At 44.4% G+C, this 15100-nt stretch overlaps 1 protein-coding gene and 1 long non-coding RNA gene across 3 annotated transcripts in view; one reads left to right on the top strand and one right to left on the bottom strand.

Annotated features, from left to right (window-relative positions):
- The window catches only part of LOC130582805 (uncharacterized), a 69311-nt gene extending 62937 nt beyond the window's left edge, over nucleotides 1-6374 (bottom strand). Inside the window, exons 1-2 of the long non-coding RNA XR_008966346.1 lie at nucleotides 6326-6374; nucleotides 5121-5205 (exon numbers count right to left, since the gene is read on the bottom strand). This is a non-coding gene — a long non-coding RNA (uncharacterized LOC130582805). The remainder of the gene's footprint in view (nucleotides 1-5120; nucleotides 5206-6325) is intronic.
- A 325-nt stretch (nucleotides 6375-6699) lies between these two features.
- The window catches only part of RALGAPA2 (Ral GTPase activating protein catalytic subunit alpha 2), a 92715-nt gene continuing 84314 nt past the window's right edge, over nucleotides 6700-15100 (top strand). For both annotated transcript variants that reach the window (XM_057381674.1, XM_057381666.1), the window contains exons 1-3: nucleotides 6700-6885; nucleotides 11611-11721; nucleotides 12171-12220. In XM_057381674.1, the coding sequence (XP_057237657.1) occupies nucleotides 6780-6885; nucleotides 11611-11721; nucleotides 12171-12220 (267 nt within the window). In that variant the 5' untranslated portion in view covers nucleotides 6700-6779. The remainder of the gene's footprint in view (nucleotides 6886-11610; nucleotides 11722-12170; nucleotides 12221-15100) is intronic.

Genomic DNA, 15100 nt, shown 5'->3' with positions numbered 1-15100 from the left:
TCCACAGCTCAACAACTCTGACAGGGAAATGTTAATCAGGAGCAGAGGTTTGCCAAAACTTTCATTAGCACCGATGAGGTCAGGGCCTGGAGCAGGCAGCTGGCACTGTTTCCTGGGAGCTCCAAGGACTGGCTCAGGCTGAGGAAGAGGTGGCTCCCAAGGTGATGGGCTCTCAGAGCTGCCTGAGCAATTCCCCCAGATTTACAGGGTTGTACTTATCAGGCTCTTACTCTAATTCCTCAGGAGATGCAAAAATGAAGTATCAAGCAAGTATAAATGTAATTTTTTTCTCRGGTTTGAGCCCTTTTGTGGCCCAAGTGCTTTGGAAGGGCCACAGTAGGAAAATAATCAGACCCAGTAAACTGAYGACTCCTTTCTGCTGCAGCTAATAAGCAAATAATGAAACAAAGAGATCCATTTTCCCCACAGAAGAACAGTGCAGCACTCGTGGCATCTCTCCCTCCTCTGACCTGTACTGCATCTACTCCTGGCAGGAGCTGTGGCAGTAAAGGGACATCCCCTCCTGGCAGGAGACTGAGGAAMACAAGCACAGCAAGAAATGGGTGACCTGTGCCCACCTTGGTGACAAAAAGAACTTGGCACTGGGAGCAAGGAGTCAGGCTGTTGGACCATGTTGGTGTCTGCTCCAAATACTGAGATGTTGGCTCTTGGCAAATTCTGGGATTTTTTTTTTCCATAGGGATGGATAATAATCACATTGTTTCCACAGTCCTTCTACAAATTATTTTGATAATAAGGGACCTCCTGTGACATTAAGTACATTTTAATTACAACATTGTCTGTAATGCATATATCTAATTGCAAATAATTATTTTATCATATTTTGTCTGTAGGCCTGTTAGATGCATCAGATATTATCTTCTGACTCAGTGGTACAGGTTAATTAAAATTTCTCTTTTAATATCGTTTCAAAGCTAACCACATAATTTCATCTGAACACCAGCTGTGTTGGTAAAAATTATTTTTTATTATTTTTTGTCATGCTTGTCCATGGAGAAAAACCTGAGCCATTTCTGCAGGCTATAATTACTGCACTGCTTTCTGCAGTCATTCATTTGCAAAGGAAGAAGGAAAAATGTGTGGAACATCAGTGGCCAGTGGTTGCTTTGTGTGCTACTGGTTAATTTGAAGGAGTTTTTGTTCTTCTCATGAACAAAAAGAATTTGAGATCTTCTCTTCAGAAGGAGAATTGAAGATATCACATAGCCTGGTTTGTCAGAACAAACCACACTCAGGGTTGAAACAATCAGAGTGGTCATTCTGGATGTGAACAAAGCCCAGCTTAAGGGCGATYCCAGTCAGCTGCTTCCTTCCTCATTTATTGTTCCTCCGAGTGATAAAGAGCTAGCACAAGATAAGAGGAAAATGGAAGCATGAACATAATGTTCAGTCAAAAAAGAGAGTTTAGGGTAAATATATGGCAATATGAATGCAARAAAGCTGAGGAGAGGACAAGAGGAAAACAAAGACTCTTACTGCAGATGGCAGAACCCTTCATCTGTAACTTGCAGGAACAAGTGACCTTTATTTCACCCTCTGCGCATCATTTCCTAGTAGCAGAAGTGTTTTTGTAAGTCTGACTGTCAGCATCTCATCACTGTTTCAGACCCCACACACTGTGCCTGTGTTTTCAGAGCCAGCTCCAGGGACAGCAGCGGGACACGGCTGGCAGGGACAGGGTTAACACGTGTCCCCAAAGGAGGGGAAGGGGGGTCCTGGAGCTCAGCCTTGCGGGGCCAGAGGTGAATGCTGCCAGGAGGAAATTGCTGCAGCTCCACCGAGATCACGAGTGACCTTTCCTCTTGGAGAGGGGTGAAGTAAACAACACTTATCTTGGATTTAGTGCAGTTGAGACAAGCAGCACTTTATCTCTGTTTCGTGGCACAAGGAGCAGCAAAGCAGGGGGATGATTTTCCTGTTCTTAYGGTGTAAGCCATCTCTTAGCCCAGTCTCAAGTTGAGCTGAAACATCTCCTCATTGAAAGATCTTGGCCAGAGCAGTAGCTTACAGGCTTGCACAACATGCCATAAAGCTCTTCATGCAGTTCAACCTTTAGCAAGTGTACTCTGAGCTCTCCTTAGTGGGTTGATATTTTTACTCCATGAAATTTCCACATCCTCCATACCATTTCCTTTTGGAAGGTATCAGGGGACACATGCAGTCCCTGTTCTTTCTATTTTGGATTTTTTTTCCATCCGTAGACATMAATCATTCCCTTTCCCTCTCTACACAGTTGGAGATTCTGGCAGAAGGAAATCTGATGGGGTTTTTTGACAGTGGCTTCCTCCTGTCTATCATTTTTACTATAAGAATGACAYCTGTCTGCCTCATATGCTGCAAAGGGTAGAAAGTTTTCTTAAGGTTTTTCCTAAATAGCCCAKTACCCAAAAGATCCATTCTCTTTTATGCCAGATTTCCAGAGTTGGAACTTCTGAAAGTCCAGTTCCCAGCCACGGACATGCTTGGGTCCAATCCACCGTATTTTGATATTTTTTGAATGGCCCTACAGCAGAGGGATTTTGCTGCTCCGTACACCAGCCCAGATCCATGTGCTGTGGCTCTTCCAAGGAGCATGGACTTTTGGGGACCAGAGGGTGYAGCCTGCTTTTCCTAAAGTCAATATTCAACTCTTCCAAGTAAGGATTAAGTAACTCCAGCTAAATAATTAACTGTTTACTGGAAAGCTGGCAGGCTGAGGTGTGCTTATCCGAGAATGCTGCACATGTCCTTGGGAAACATCTTCCGCAGACACCGTGCCCCCTTGGACTGCCCTTCTCCCCTYCAGGGATAATGAGGATAACTGGTCACAGCCCTCCTAGATTCCTCTGTACTGCCAGCCCCTCCAAAGGCTGGGACACACCACAGTCCCTGTACAACAGGCCAAGGGACAGTGAGAAACCCTTTAGGTGCCGAATAAGAGGGCCTGGGGAAAACCCTCYGTGAGTGTTCAATGGATGAGGCATCTTTGCTTCCATAAACTCAGCAAAACTACAAACCTTTGCAGAAGTCAATCCATGGAAAGCAGCCTKCAGGATCCAGACTTAAAGAAAATCAGGCACATAGCAGAAATTCAGCACTTAACTGTGTAGTTTTGAGTGTAAAGCAGAGCTTTGCAGGAGCAGGAGCCCRTGCCTRTATGCATGAAAATCACCCATCAAAYTCAGACTGGAAAAGWYTTTTCCACATGTTTAGTCATATCAGGCAGAGGGCAGAGCCTCATTTCCCTACACAGCATGCTGGCACAGCACTAAGGCTCTGCCAAGCCCCTGCACCTAATCCAGGAAGCGTCAAGGGAGCCGATTACAATACAGGAATAAGAAGCTCAGGTGCCTTAATGGATGTGTTGGACCAAGGACATGCAAGCRGACACAAAAACAACTTTCTAAACACAATTTGAAGCATTTGGTCTGAAGGACAGAAAGTCAGTACTGGCATTCTACGCCATTACCTCACCTGTAGGTTGTTCAGGAGGCAAGTCTCCTGTATTTACTTTTCCCCTACCTTTTTCCTGGGCTCAGTATAAAGTGTTATATTGACACAAGTAAGTGGAGAAGTTCCGTAATTTAATCTCTGCCATTAAAATTTCAGACTCCACGGGAAAAGCAACCCTGCCTGTTCATCAGGTCCAGTGAAATTCAGGTGGCAGCCGGTGTCACCTTTCCACAAACTCCATGAACTCTGCAGCAGCAGGCTGCTTCCAGGATGGGGGGAAAGGAAAGGCATGAGCCATGCAATTAAGGCATAGTGTGCTTGCCTATACTGCAAATGTATATTAATAATTCAGGCCATTCTATTTTGGATTGGGAATGCACTGCCCCTCACCTGTACTGCTTAAGGCAATGCCTGAAATAGAAACTCCTGTCGGAGCAGCCTGAAAAGCAGTGCTAGCAGGCTGGCAGGGCTGTGCCAGCAGGCTGGCAGGGCAGGCACCGYGGGGACAGCGTTTGCAAGGTCAGCACTCCCCTTTGGTCAGTCTTGGCTGTGCTATGAAGCCCCAGAAATCTCCCCCAGGCTGATGGGATGCTGGTCTTCCTCCAGTGGAGCCAGGAGTGGGGTCTGCCACACCCAGCCAGGCAGGCAGGGTCTTGCACAAGGAAGGAYTTTCCTAAGGATTACCAAATCCATRCCCAATGCTGCCATGTCTRTGCTGGTATGGTCACCTTGCTCAGGACACCGCACTGTGCTGGGATCTTTAACAATTCAGTTCTGCCATAAGTGATTCTTGCTTTGTCCCYTTAATTGACTGCTTTATATAGATTTTACCTCAGATCCTGAACGTTGAATGACCAAATCTCTTTCAGGAAATTATTCGACCTTAAGCATCAGCTTTCGGAAATGTATCATCTGACTTTCTGGGAAATTGCAAATGATGTATTGTTAGAAAACACAAGTCRCAGGATTTTACAAGTGGTTCTCCTGCACAGGCTGAAGTCACTACTGCAGGTTTACTGGCATCTCTGGCTTGTGCTATCCTATATCAACTCCTAAGTGAACCATTTGAAAAGTTATATTTGAGGATGTTTGAACTAAAAGAGAGAGCAAGGACTGTCCTAGAGCACTCTGATTCCAGGCATGGCATCTACATGCCCTGGAGCTTTTCACAGAGAGAATGTCTGGCAAACTTCACACCACYGAGTGCCTAAAGCTATGCAGTTTGRTGCTAAGCACCACAATGCTCCCCTGGTTATCACACAGGTTATCAGGCATCGGAGCAGCTGTATAACCACAATTCCTGTATCCGCAATGGTTCCTTTCTTAACAAAGAAGAAAAAAGCAAAAACATGGATCAGAAATCACCAAAATTCCACCAAACTGGAAGCTGTTCATTTTGTAAATTAATTAAAATAAAAGGGAAGGGGAAAAAAATAAACACAGAAAGCCGATTTCAGCCATGTGCTTTCTCAGCCAACTGCACAAATTGATTTGTGGCAAGGGAAGGGAAAAGCCAGAACAGCCCAACTCACTCTTCTCAGAAAGCTGCTCATGCTCAAATTGTACCATGTGACCCAAGATTTTAGGCAATTTTTGCAGAATGGTAACTGCTCCAGAAGGAGACATTGTGCCATGGTGTGATGGGAAGGATGTGCAGTAGGAATTACCGTAAGCCTGAGCCGGGCTCCAAGCCGAGGGATGATGCGACAGCAGTGAATTTTCTGTGTCTGACTCCAAGGCTGTGCATTCGACCTAAGAAAATGGATTAATGAGTTTTTTTCATTTTAAATGCTGTGCATCATCCCAATCCATCTTCCTGACTCCAGGAAGTGACTTCTTACTTCTTACCACAGGGTTTGGCGGCACAGCCAGCCTTTGCTCTGTACTTTCCAGAATCCAGCTACACTGCAGAGGGAGAAAGTTGTGCCTTGCTCACAAGCAGGGTATGCAGGAGCACTGCCTGCAGCCCCTCCCTCCACAGCCCCTTGGAACCTTTTTCTTTATTTATGCATTTATTTGTCCACTGTAACTTCCCCCCAGAGCCTTTCCTGCTTCYACATGCATATGGCCATTCCAGGGGTGGAGGATCTGGGACCATCCCTTCCCCAATGGGACATGTTTAGGACTTGTTGACCTGTTGCTCTGGTGACCTCAGGCCTTTGCAGCAGAAATGATCCCTGAGAGGGCTCAGAGGAAGCGATATGTGGCAGCGATATATTTTCTGCTCCTAACAATAATAATTCTTGTGACATTTTATTTTCTATGCCGATTCATGGCTGAAAAAATAATTTCTATGTGAGTATAAACTTTTAGGTAATTTTGTTTAAAACTAAGTATATATGCAAGTAATTTCCCTGAAACACATTGCTTTCTTTTTTAGGACCACAGCCTGCTTTGAAACTGACTGCAATTTACTTTTTTTTTACCGAGGAATTGTACTAAGAGGATCTGAGGGCCTTTAATTGAAACCCTGCTGGCTTCTGGTTCTGAGATGGATCATACTTTTGTTRTGTAACTATGAGCCTGCTCTGTGTTTTACCTTCCCTGTGTGTGAAGACAGAACTTATTATTTATATATTTACAATGCAAGCAGCTATTCAAAACCTGAATCTTTTCCCATGGAGATTTCCACTGAGTATTGGGAAGAAATTCTTCCTGTTAGCGTARGGAAGCTCTGGCACAGGTCRCCCAGAGAAGCWGTGGCTGCCCCATCCCTSGAAGTGTCCAAGGCTGGGTTGGACGGGGCTTGGAGCAACCTGGGATAGTGGAAGGTGAGATGGGACGATGAAGTAGAGATGGGACGAGATGAGCCTTAAGGCGTTTCCAAACCGAATCTGTGKTTCTGTGATCCCATGATAGATCAAGAGCCTACCTAACAGCCAGCTCCCTACGGCGCCTCCGCTCCGGCCGCCCTGCCCCGGCAGCTCTCTCGGGATGCTCCGCTGCGCTTCGCGGGGTTCTCTGAGGCCTCACGGGGCCGGGGTGTTCCCCGGGCACCGCCAGCGCGGGATCCCGCGGTCCCTGGGCGGCGGCTGCGGGCGCGGTGCCCACAGGAACCGGCCCGGGGCTGGCGCGGAGGTGTCGGGGGAGCCCCACAGAGCGCCGGGGCGTGAGGCGCGGGCTCCCGGCCGCCCCGGTGACGTCAGCGCCACGCCGCGGTGACGTCAGAGCGCGGGGCGGGCGGCGCCGGCAGCTCCCGGCGCGCTCCGCGCAGCGGCAGCGCAGAGCGGGGGCCGGGCGGGAGCGGTGCGCGGGCGGCGGGGGCGCTCCCGGCGCTCCTTCATCCCCGCGGCTGTCCGTGCATCCCTGCCAGCCGCTCCGCCGGGATGTTCTCCAGGAAGAGCCACGCCGATGTCAGGAAATCCACGCAGAAGGCGCTGGACCCCAGGCGGGACGTGCTGACCCGCCTCAAGCACCTCCGCGCGCTGCTGGGTGAGCGGGGGGTTCGTGAGGGGCGGGCGCGAGGGGCGGGCGCGAGGGGACCCGGCCGCGGGCCCCTGAGCTCCCTCATGGGGTGCCCGGGCAGAGCCGCGGCCGCGGGCGGGTCTGTGGGGGCTGCTCGCCCTCCGCTGTGCTGTCCGAGTGAGACAACAGTGAAACCGGGGTAACAGCTCGCCTTGCTGGAGACAGAAAGCCTCTTCTGCCCTGGGATTCCCGGGCAACAACGGCACGGGGGCTCCCCGAGCTGCCTCCCCCGCAGAGGCGGCGGTGCGTGCCCTTCCTGAGGCGCTGCAGGAGAAAGTTACGGGTGCGCTCTGCTGTTCGTGCCTCTGGAAACTCSTATTTGCCTCTGTCCCAGTGCTCGTGGTGCGGCACTGTGGAGTTGGGTGAGACATAGAAGGGAAATTTACATCCCTTGTTAGTTTGGGGGATGCCCTCGCAGAAACTCTACTCTTGTCAGTAACATTGATTCGGCGTTTTTTGTTGGTTTTCTAAACTTTAAAGAAAGTCACAATATGCGTGGTGTTTTGTGGTGACTACATGTTTGGGGTTAGGTTGAACGTGTCTGGGGCACCTTGCAGGTGAAGCCTTTCACCCTTATCATCGTGGAAAGCCGTTGATATGTTTCAGCTGTGAGCTCTGATCCGGGAGGGTTTGGGTGGCCTCATGCTCGCTGCTAAAATACAGGAGGAGAGGGCTCTCCGAGGGGGGAAAAAAGGCCGCATCCTTTTAGTCTGTTGGGGCACCTGCTGATTTCCAGGTGATGCAAATTTGTCCCGGGTGTGAGTGATTGTTGATGATATGCTCCAGTTGTTCCTTGTGATCTGCATTTAAGTAGCTGATTGGGGGCGAGTGGTCAAGTTGGACAAAATGCTGGGCAGATGTGGCCTGRTGTCACACTGTTACAATTGGTGACTTTTTAGTTAAAGGTGTTTCTGGGTGCTGGTTTAAGGTGAAGGCTGTTCCAGAGCCTGGGGGCTGTGGTGTGTCCAGCTGCCTGGCTGGTCATTGCAGGCGCTATCCGAGCAGGCTCTGGGTATGTTCCCGGGATGTCTGCTCTTTGGCAACACCAGYGTAAACATTTTGAGGTAGTATGGGAGTGGCTTTTTTTAAAGATGCTATCTTGATAGATACCCTTGCAAGGTTGTCTGCGATGGTACTGATCAGCACGGAAAATGAAGCAACACATAGGAAGAACCTTTCTGGTATTTAAGAAAAACAAAGCTTTTGATATAAAGGTTCAAAAGTAGTTGGGTAGTTTTTCCTCCTCCCCAGGTGCGTCTCTCTTTGCCCTGGCTGGGGTAGGAGTTTGTGTGTCTGGTACTCCGACTGCTTTACTTGGGCCATAGTGCCGCACGTTCCCCAAATAGCTGCTCCTGCTCTTGTGTTTCCTTAGGAGATGCCAACTCCGCTTCCTTTGTTAGTTTTAAATCACGGGAATTTAATTGTAAACAAAATGTCAGTTACTCTTCTGTGATCCCACTGGTGCAGGAGKATACAGATCAGAGGGAAAATGATCATAGGGGAGGGATGAGGGAAAGGAATGTCTATTTCCATAAATAAGGCTCGTGTGAGCTTTGGATTGCTTTAGGTCTCTTAGCAGCATCTGTGTAAAACTGTCCAGTGGCCACACTGAAAGAAACGACTCTCTTTCAGTTGGTGTTGCTTATAACATTTCTCAAGCCTCAAATGGCTTTTAAGATCTGAGTTCCTGCTCTATGGGATGCTCTGTCTGCATGGCAGGACAAAACACRACTCAGAGTAACAACAGAACTTAAAAGTGGATGTTCATTTGTGTTTGAGAAATGACAAGAACATTTTCCTTTTTTTGTTGCTGTAGAGATGTCCTAATGGCCAGATTATCTATAAAGTTGGTAAAGTTCTTAATACAGTTTGTGGAAGTGCCAGTAGTGTGGCCTTTTTTTTTTTAAAGGTAGACTTGAAAAGTGATGGTCTGATAAAGCATGATGGGGATGTACAGATTTGGCTCTTCYSCACTGCCTGACCATGAACGAAACCYCTACTCTTTYCCAGAGTGGTTTCTGTGGYACTTTTGTAGCATAAAAATGGATCACTGCGCCTTAAGAATTTTTTCTGTGGCTATTCTTGGGTAAAAATATTTGCTTTTTAATGAAACATGTCTTTTAATAATGTTTTCTCCTCGGGCCCAATTAAAATATTTAGTCTCTGGAGTACTGCTGCTAACAAATGTGGGGTGCTCTTTGTGCAGTCCTCTTGTTCTTTTCTCTGTTGAGCAGTGGGCAAATATATGGGAGACACACAGGCTTAAGACTAAATATGAAATTTGTGAGGTTGCCAAGTGCAATTCCTAACCTTTGTCTTTAAAAAAAAAAAAACCATCTATTAGGAAAACTCACMCTTTTCATTCAACTCCCCCATCAGAAATGGGATTATAAAAGAGAGTAGTGGGGTTTCAGTTCTGGCACTGCTTGGCCTTGCAGTTCTGTACAGCTGGAGGAGTAATATTGGCTTGGAAGCTTTCATTTAGAGACAATCCAAAGGGGATGTGTACAGACTTCCTGCTGAATTCAGAGCTGGTGTTGTTCCATAGAGCTCATGTGAAATTTGAGGTATTAACATTATTTTGGAAGCTGTTCCATTTGGAGGGGTGTTTTAGTGACAGTCTGTTTCATGATGACATACTYTTTTTGAAGATAAGTAAGAATTGTACATAATTTCTGGGCTGAGCCTAGTCGTAAAAGTTTATCATTAACCAGGGTGTGGCTGCGAAATTCTCTTAATCACCTTAATTTTTCAAGTACTTGAGGATTAAGAGAGCTTTGAAAAAATAGCATGAAGTGAAGTCACTTTGGAAGTTTGTGGAATTAAGGGAGGATTTYTAACAAGTTACTGTGGCAACATTTAACAGGAAAATAAAAGGCAAGTCAGTGTGCTAAGGACAGGCTTATTGTCCCCTCTGGATATTTTTTTTTTTTTTATATAAGGAGGAGCAATGAGAGTTTGGCAATAGACTCAGGCTCTTACTAAGTGGCATCCAAGTGTTASCCTAAATTTTAAATTTAAGTGGTAAGGCAAGTCAGGGTGACTTATCCAGTGAGCCAACATGTCCTATTAGTTTCAAAGAAATAGGATGTGACCCTCAGGAATGTCTCAGTCTTTCTTGAGTGTTACTGCAGAAGCTACTGTCAGGTGTTGACTAGAACCATGAGCCCATGGATCACCTGTCCCTGTTTGGGGATGGGGTGAATTACATGGATTYGGAAAGCTGCTGTGGGTCTGATGGCTGCTGATGCTTGCCTGAGGTGTAAGTGCTGGGTGCCTGTATGCAGCTGTAGTAACCTGAGAGCTGTTTGTGAGTAAGTACAAAAATAAACCCAAATTCCCACAATTCAGTCCCAAGCTTGCTGCTTCCTTTCCTTGGGCACTTATAAATATTCCTTCAGTAAGGATTTGATCTTGTTATCTCAAATGATAAATAGCACAGGAAACTTTCCCTGATGTTTTCCATTTGAGAAGCAGGAATAAGCTGTGTCCTGCTACAAGTTAAACACATCTGTAAGAAAGGGCTGTGGCTGTAAGGATGCAACTCACATCAGACTCGCCCGTGAGTCACCACTGAGATGCCACATTTAGTAAAAAGGAGAATTTACTTTCTTGGTGAGGCAGTTCCTTTCTCCTCCCTTTGCAATTTAGAGGGAAAGTTTCCTTTTTGTTTAGATTTTAATGACCTCATTCCCTCATATGAAATCCCTGTAAATGAAAGCCTTGTTTTCCCCTGGAGTTGTGTTTAACAGGATGCATTCATGGAGAGGAATAATTGCACTTAGCTTGCAAATTCAAGACCAGTAGTTTGTAGGAAAYAAATATCATGTTAAAGAGTTTCCCTGCACTAATTGTTTCCATAGTACAACCAGCCAAGCAAAGCCTTRCTGCTGGAAAGGTGTTAATTTAAATTAAAATCAAGTTGTCCAGGGCTAAAGTTATTCTTTCTTCTGTAGTCATGGGATATTATTGAGCCTTCTTGCTGGCTTTATTTTGGGTAATGAATGGGTTTCTTGCAAGGTGAGGCTTCAGTGAGGAGACAGGATGTTAATAATTTTTACCCTTCATTGTCTTACTTCTGGGTGAAATCACTTAACTTTGCTTGACCAAATCAGTGTAKTGAAGACCAAAGGGAGGAAATTAACCTGTTGTTTGGCAAGTATCAGGCTTAGAAACCATTGGACTTTTTTCTTTGTAGAAAATAAACTTATTTCAAATTTCAGACCCAAGTTAACACTTAGGAAAGTRATACATGCTTGAGTTGCCATTATTCTAAGAAATTATTTGGGAATATGCTGGTTTCTAATTTGATCTGCTTGCCAGATGAATGCAAGAGCTCGATTTGCATCCAAAAATCTTTGCTGGTGTTTTTCCCCAGCAGTATCTGCTTGTTTTGACAGTAGTGAAGCCATTTGGTTATTTGGTTACAGAGCTAAGACTCACCCTTTTTTTTTTTTTTTTTTTTTTTTAATGGAAAGCAAATGAATCAAAGCCCCACTGCAGTCTCAGGAATTTCACCGAATTTATCTTCATTGCATGAATGGATGTACAGTTTAGTACAGAATACTCAGTGAAGTCAGTAAAATAGTTTTGTRTTGAATTTATTTCATTCTCTAATGMTATATTTGCAGAATGCCTAAAATTCTTGTCTTTCTGCCCTTGTGTCATTACTCTGTTTGTTCCTCTTTTCAGATATTGTAGATGGAAGTGACCTGAAGCAATTTTTTGACAACAATTATTCTCAAATTTATTTTATATTCTATGAAAACTTCATAACACTGGAAAATAGCTTGAAACAAAAAGGTAAGTGTTAGAGTTTTTCTAGCAGCTGTTGGTCAGTGTTCATAACTGTGCTCCAGAGCATCTTGTTAGTCTGTCCAATGATTGTATAGTCCTCAGATATCTGTAATAGCTTAATGCAGTAYAGTGTTAGTATTAATCATTTTAATTTTATGGTAGTAGGAGAGACAAGCATGGAAAATCACTCTCTGAAATGAGAGCAGCAGCTGATCAGATATCAGCATTTACACACGTACTCTCACCTTGCTCTGGGCTCCTRCAGTTCCCTCTGCTCAGCTGAGATGTGGTCAGAGCAGAGAGAGGCATCACCCATCTCACACTTGGGGTATTAAATAAAGATGAAAAATAAACTGAGTGTGGCATCTGTGAYTTCAGCAGAACAACAACAGCCTCATTTTGCTGTCTTATACTGTATGTTTCCGACAAAAAAAATACTGTTTTGTGTCTTGCAGGGAATAAATCACAAAGGGAGGAGCTGGACTCCATCCTCTTTCTTTTTGAAGTAAGTTTTCCATACCCTGAAAATGAATTTGTATTTTAAATCTATTGTCATTCTGTGCTTATTTAGAACTTTGCAATGAGGGGTGAAACTAGGTGTCTGTCACTGTAGCATGAGGTGAAAGGGGCTTGAAGCTTTCAAAACTAGCAACTTGATTTTGCAGTGAGAATGTTAAATGAATATGTTGAGTTAGGAGATGCTATCAAAATGCCTTGGAAATCCARTGGGAACACCTGTGTCCTGAGGATCTGGGGATTGATGCTCTGGAAACAAGCTGGGGTTTTTTGGTAGAATTTGAGAGCACATGAACAGTAGTTACGTTGACTCTGTAAGGATAAAGCTTTCAAAAATGCAGTTTTCTCTTGTTTTTTCTATTTTAATTAAACAAGGATTTGCTTCTGTGTTTTATGGGGAGGGCAGTTCAGAACAGCAGCATTTTTCTCCTCTCTATSGGTGTTAAGTTCAGGGTTATGTTTATTTCGAATGTGTCACAGCAGGAGGTTGGGCTCTGCTCCCCTCAGATGGAGGCATATGTTATGGTTGCTGTGTTTGGTCTTGCAGTACAAAGGAAATAAAAGGATAGGAGTTGTCAACTACTGCACATTAGTTTGATCTGAGTGTGTGAAATGCTAATTTGCTATTTTTTTTTTTAAATTCAGTATTACATCTTTCACTTCCAGATGCATATCTTTCCCTCCTTCCCAGCACTGGCCATCAGAGCATTTGGCAGTGTCTGGATAGGAAATGTTACCTAGTTAACTTCTGCATAATAAAATTAGGATTCCTTTAATTTAAACAAGAATAGTCTAGGATAGACCGCTTTCCAAGGTGCCTCTTTGATTGGAGTTATTACCTAAATATATTYGGATGTGAGAAAATATCACTGGAATATCATCACAGATGAAAGCCTAACACATAAAAATGTTCTTATAATGCGCACTGAAATCCTTAGGCTAAACTCTGCCTCTCCCTGTAGTCAGAAAGCAYCTTTAATTACTTTTTTGGGTCAGTTGATTAGGTAAATAATTGGTCAGATTTCTCTCTTAAGGTTACACACACACACCATCTATTGATTTCTTTTTATTTATCTTTTCTTTGTTACTCCAACTATTAACTTTTTACTTGAGTATTGCATCATAGAAAAACTATCATTGATTATAATTTAGGGATTTTTTTGGTGGGAAAAAACCCTCAAACCTTCAATGRGACTCTAGAAATTGAAGTTAAAACAAAGGTTAATTGTTCTCAACTCCTCTCACTCCCTCTAAAAGACCACCAAACCCTCAGAAGTATGTGGCTTCATGGTTTTGCATTAATGAGTAGTTTGTAATTGGAGTGGTATTTATGRTGACAAGAAGAATGATGCTGTTTAGCCTAATGTGCCTGTGATGGAATAAATGGTCCTGAAAATGATGACCTGGCATCGGGGGGTTTTGTGATCTTGAATTCTCATTTTGATATCTCACTTTTCCTCTTATTCCTCATTCCCCACTCTATGAGTGACATTAATATAGGTATGCTTTACGGTTGTGCCCGAGGTAGTGTCAAAGAACACAAGCTCATGAATCTGCCAGGATTGTTTGGGGCAGGAGAAACTCTTCCTTCTATTCCTCCTCCATCCCCAACTCAGCAGAGAAAGTGTGACTGTGTAACTGAGCAGGGCTGTTCAAAGTTAATGGCAGCTCATTAATACTCTGGGGCCTTGAATAAGGAATGAAGTTTCTCTCTCTGTGTCATTGAATGGCAAATAGCTAATGTGTGCTCATCTGGGTGGGGTGAATAATGGTGTTCCTGGGGCTTGGAAATGGGTATAACTACTCCTTAATACTCCTTTAAAACATTGGGAGAGCATGCTGTCTGAATGAGGAAAAAAAAAATGGTTTTGTCTGAACCAGGGCCTGCTTGGGGGTCCCGGTGACAGAGAGCTGTGCAACAGCCTGGTCATCCACATCTTTGGAGGAGAGAAAATCCTTTAAGTGTTGTGGAATTGGGAGTGATTCCCTTCATAGTGGGGATCTGCTGGAGGGACTGTGCCCTGGATAGCTGACCCTGGATGAGTTAGTCACAGGAGGAGAACAGACTGAGAGCCTCAGCACATGACAGGGACACAGAAATGCCAAGTGATGAAACTTTCATACTCTAAGCCATAGGAAACAAAACTAATTGATTGTTAAGCTTTCCATATTTAATCTGATGTCAGCATGAGCACGGGGACTGCTGCATTTTCTTCTAATTAGCTAAATAGGTAGTTACTTAGGATTAACAAATCCTGAGTCCTGGTGCTGAGGGTTAACAGCTTAAAAAGCAATAAAAATATTTATGAGGGGATTGCCTTTGCTTTTTCTGGTGGTTTAGTGGGATTGTRCTGCTGTTTTGGAGTGACACCTAGTGTGTATATTGGGCAACAAAGCCTTTTCCCACRAATCTTCTGGAAACTGACTTGGCTTGGTAGTAATTTATGAAAGTTTTAATTTTACACGTCAACTACACATCTTGACCACTCAGCAACAACATCAAACAACATGTTACTCAAAGAAGAAATGTTAACCAGAAAGGAAGAATGTGAAGGGTTAATATTGCAAAATGCCTAGATCTAACTTTATATTCTCTAAGGTGCTTTGGCCTTGTSTTTTTTTCAAATAGATATTTGTGAAATTATATGGCAGCTGTACTGTTATTTTTCCCCATTTCAGCTAAAAGCTCAAAATTATGTGATGCACTATTTCTTTTTCTGGTAAGGCTTGGCTCTATTTGCAGTGTATTTGCGGAACAGGTTACCATTATTCCTTATGTCCTGTTCCCTGTGATTTGAGGGAAGCTCTGAGCCCTGTCACAGACCTTACAGAAGGTGCTCTGTGTTCATGTCCAATTTCTGGGTCCAGT

Source organism: Malurus melanocephalus, unplaced genomic scaffold, assembly GCF_030028575.1.
Source record: "Malurus melanocephalus ecotype Western Australia unplaced genomic scaffold, MMel_1.1 scaffold_13, whole genome shotgun sequence".
Classification (NCBI taxonomy): domain Eukaryota; kingdom Metazoa; phylum Chordata; class Aves; order Passeriformes; family Maluridae; genus Malurus; species Malurus melanocephalus.
This window is presented reverse-complemented; position numbering and strand designations above follow the sequence as displayed.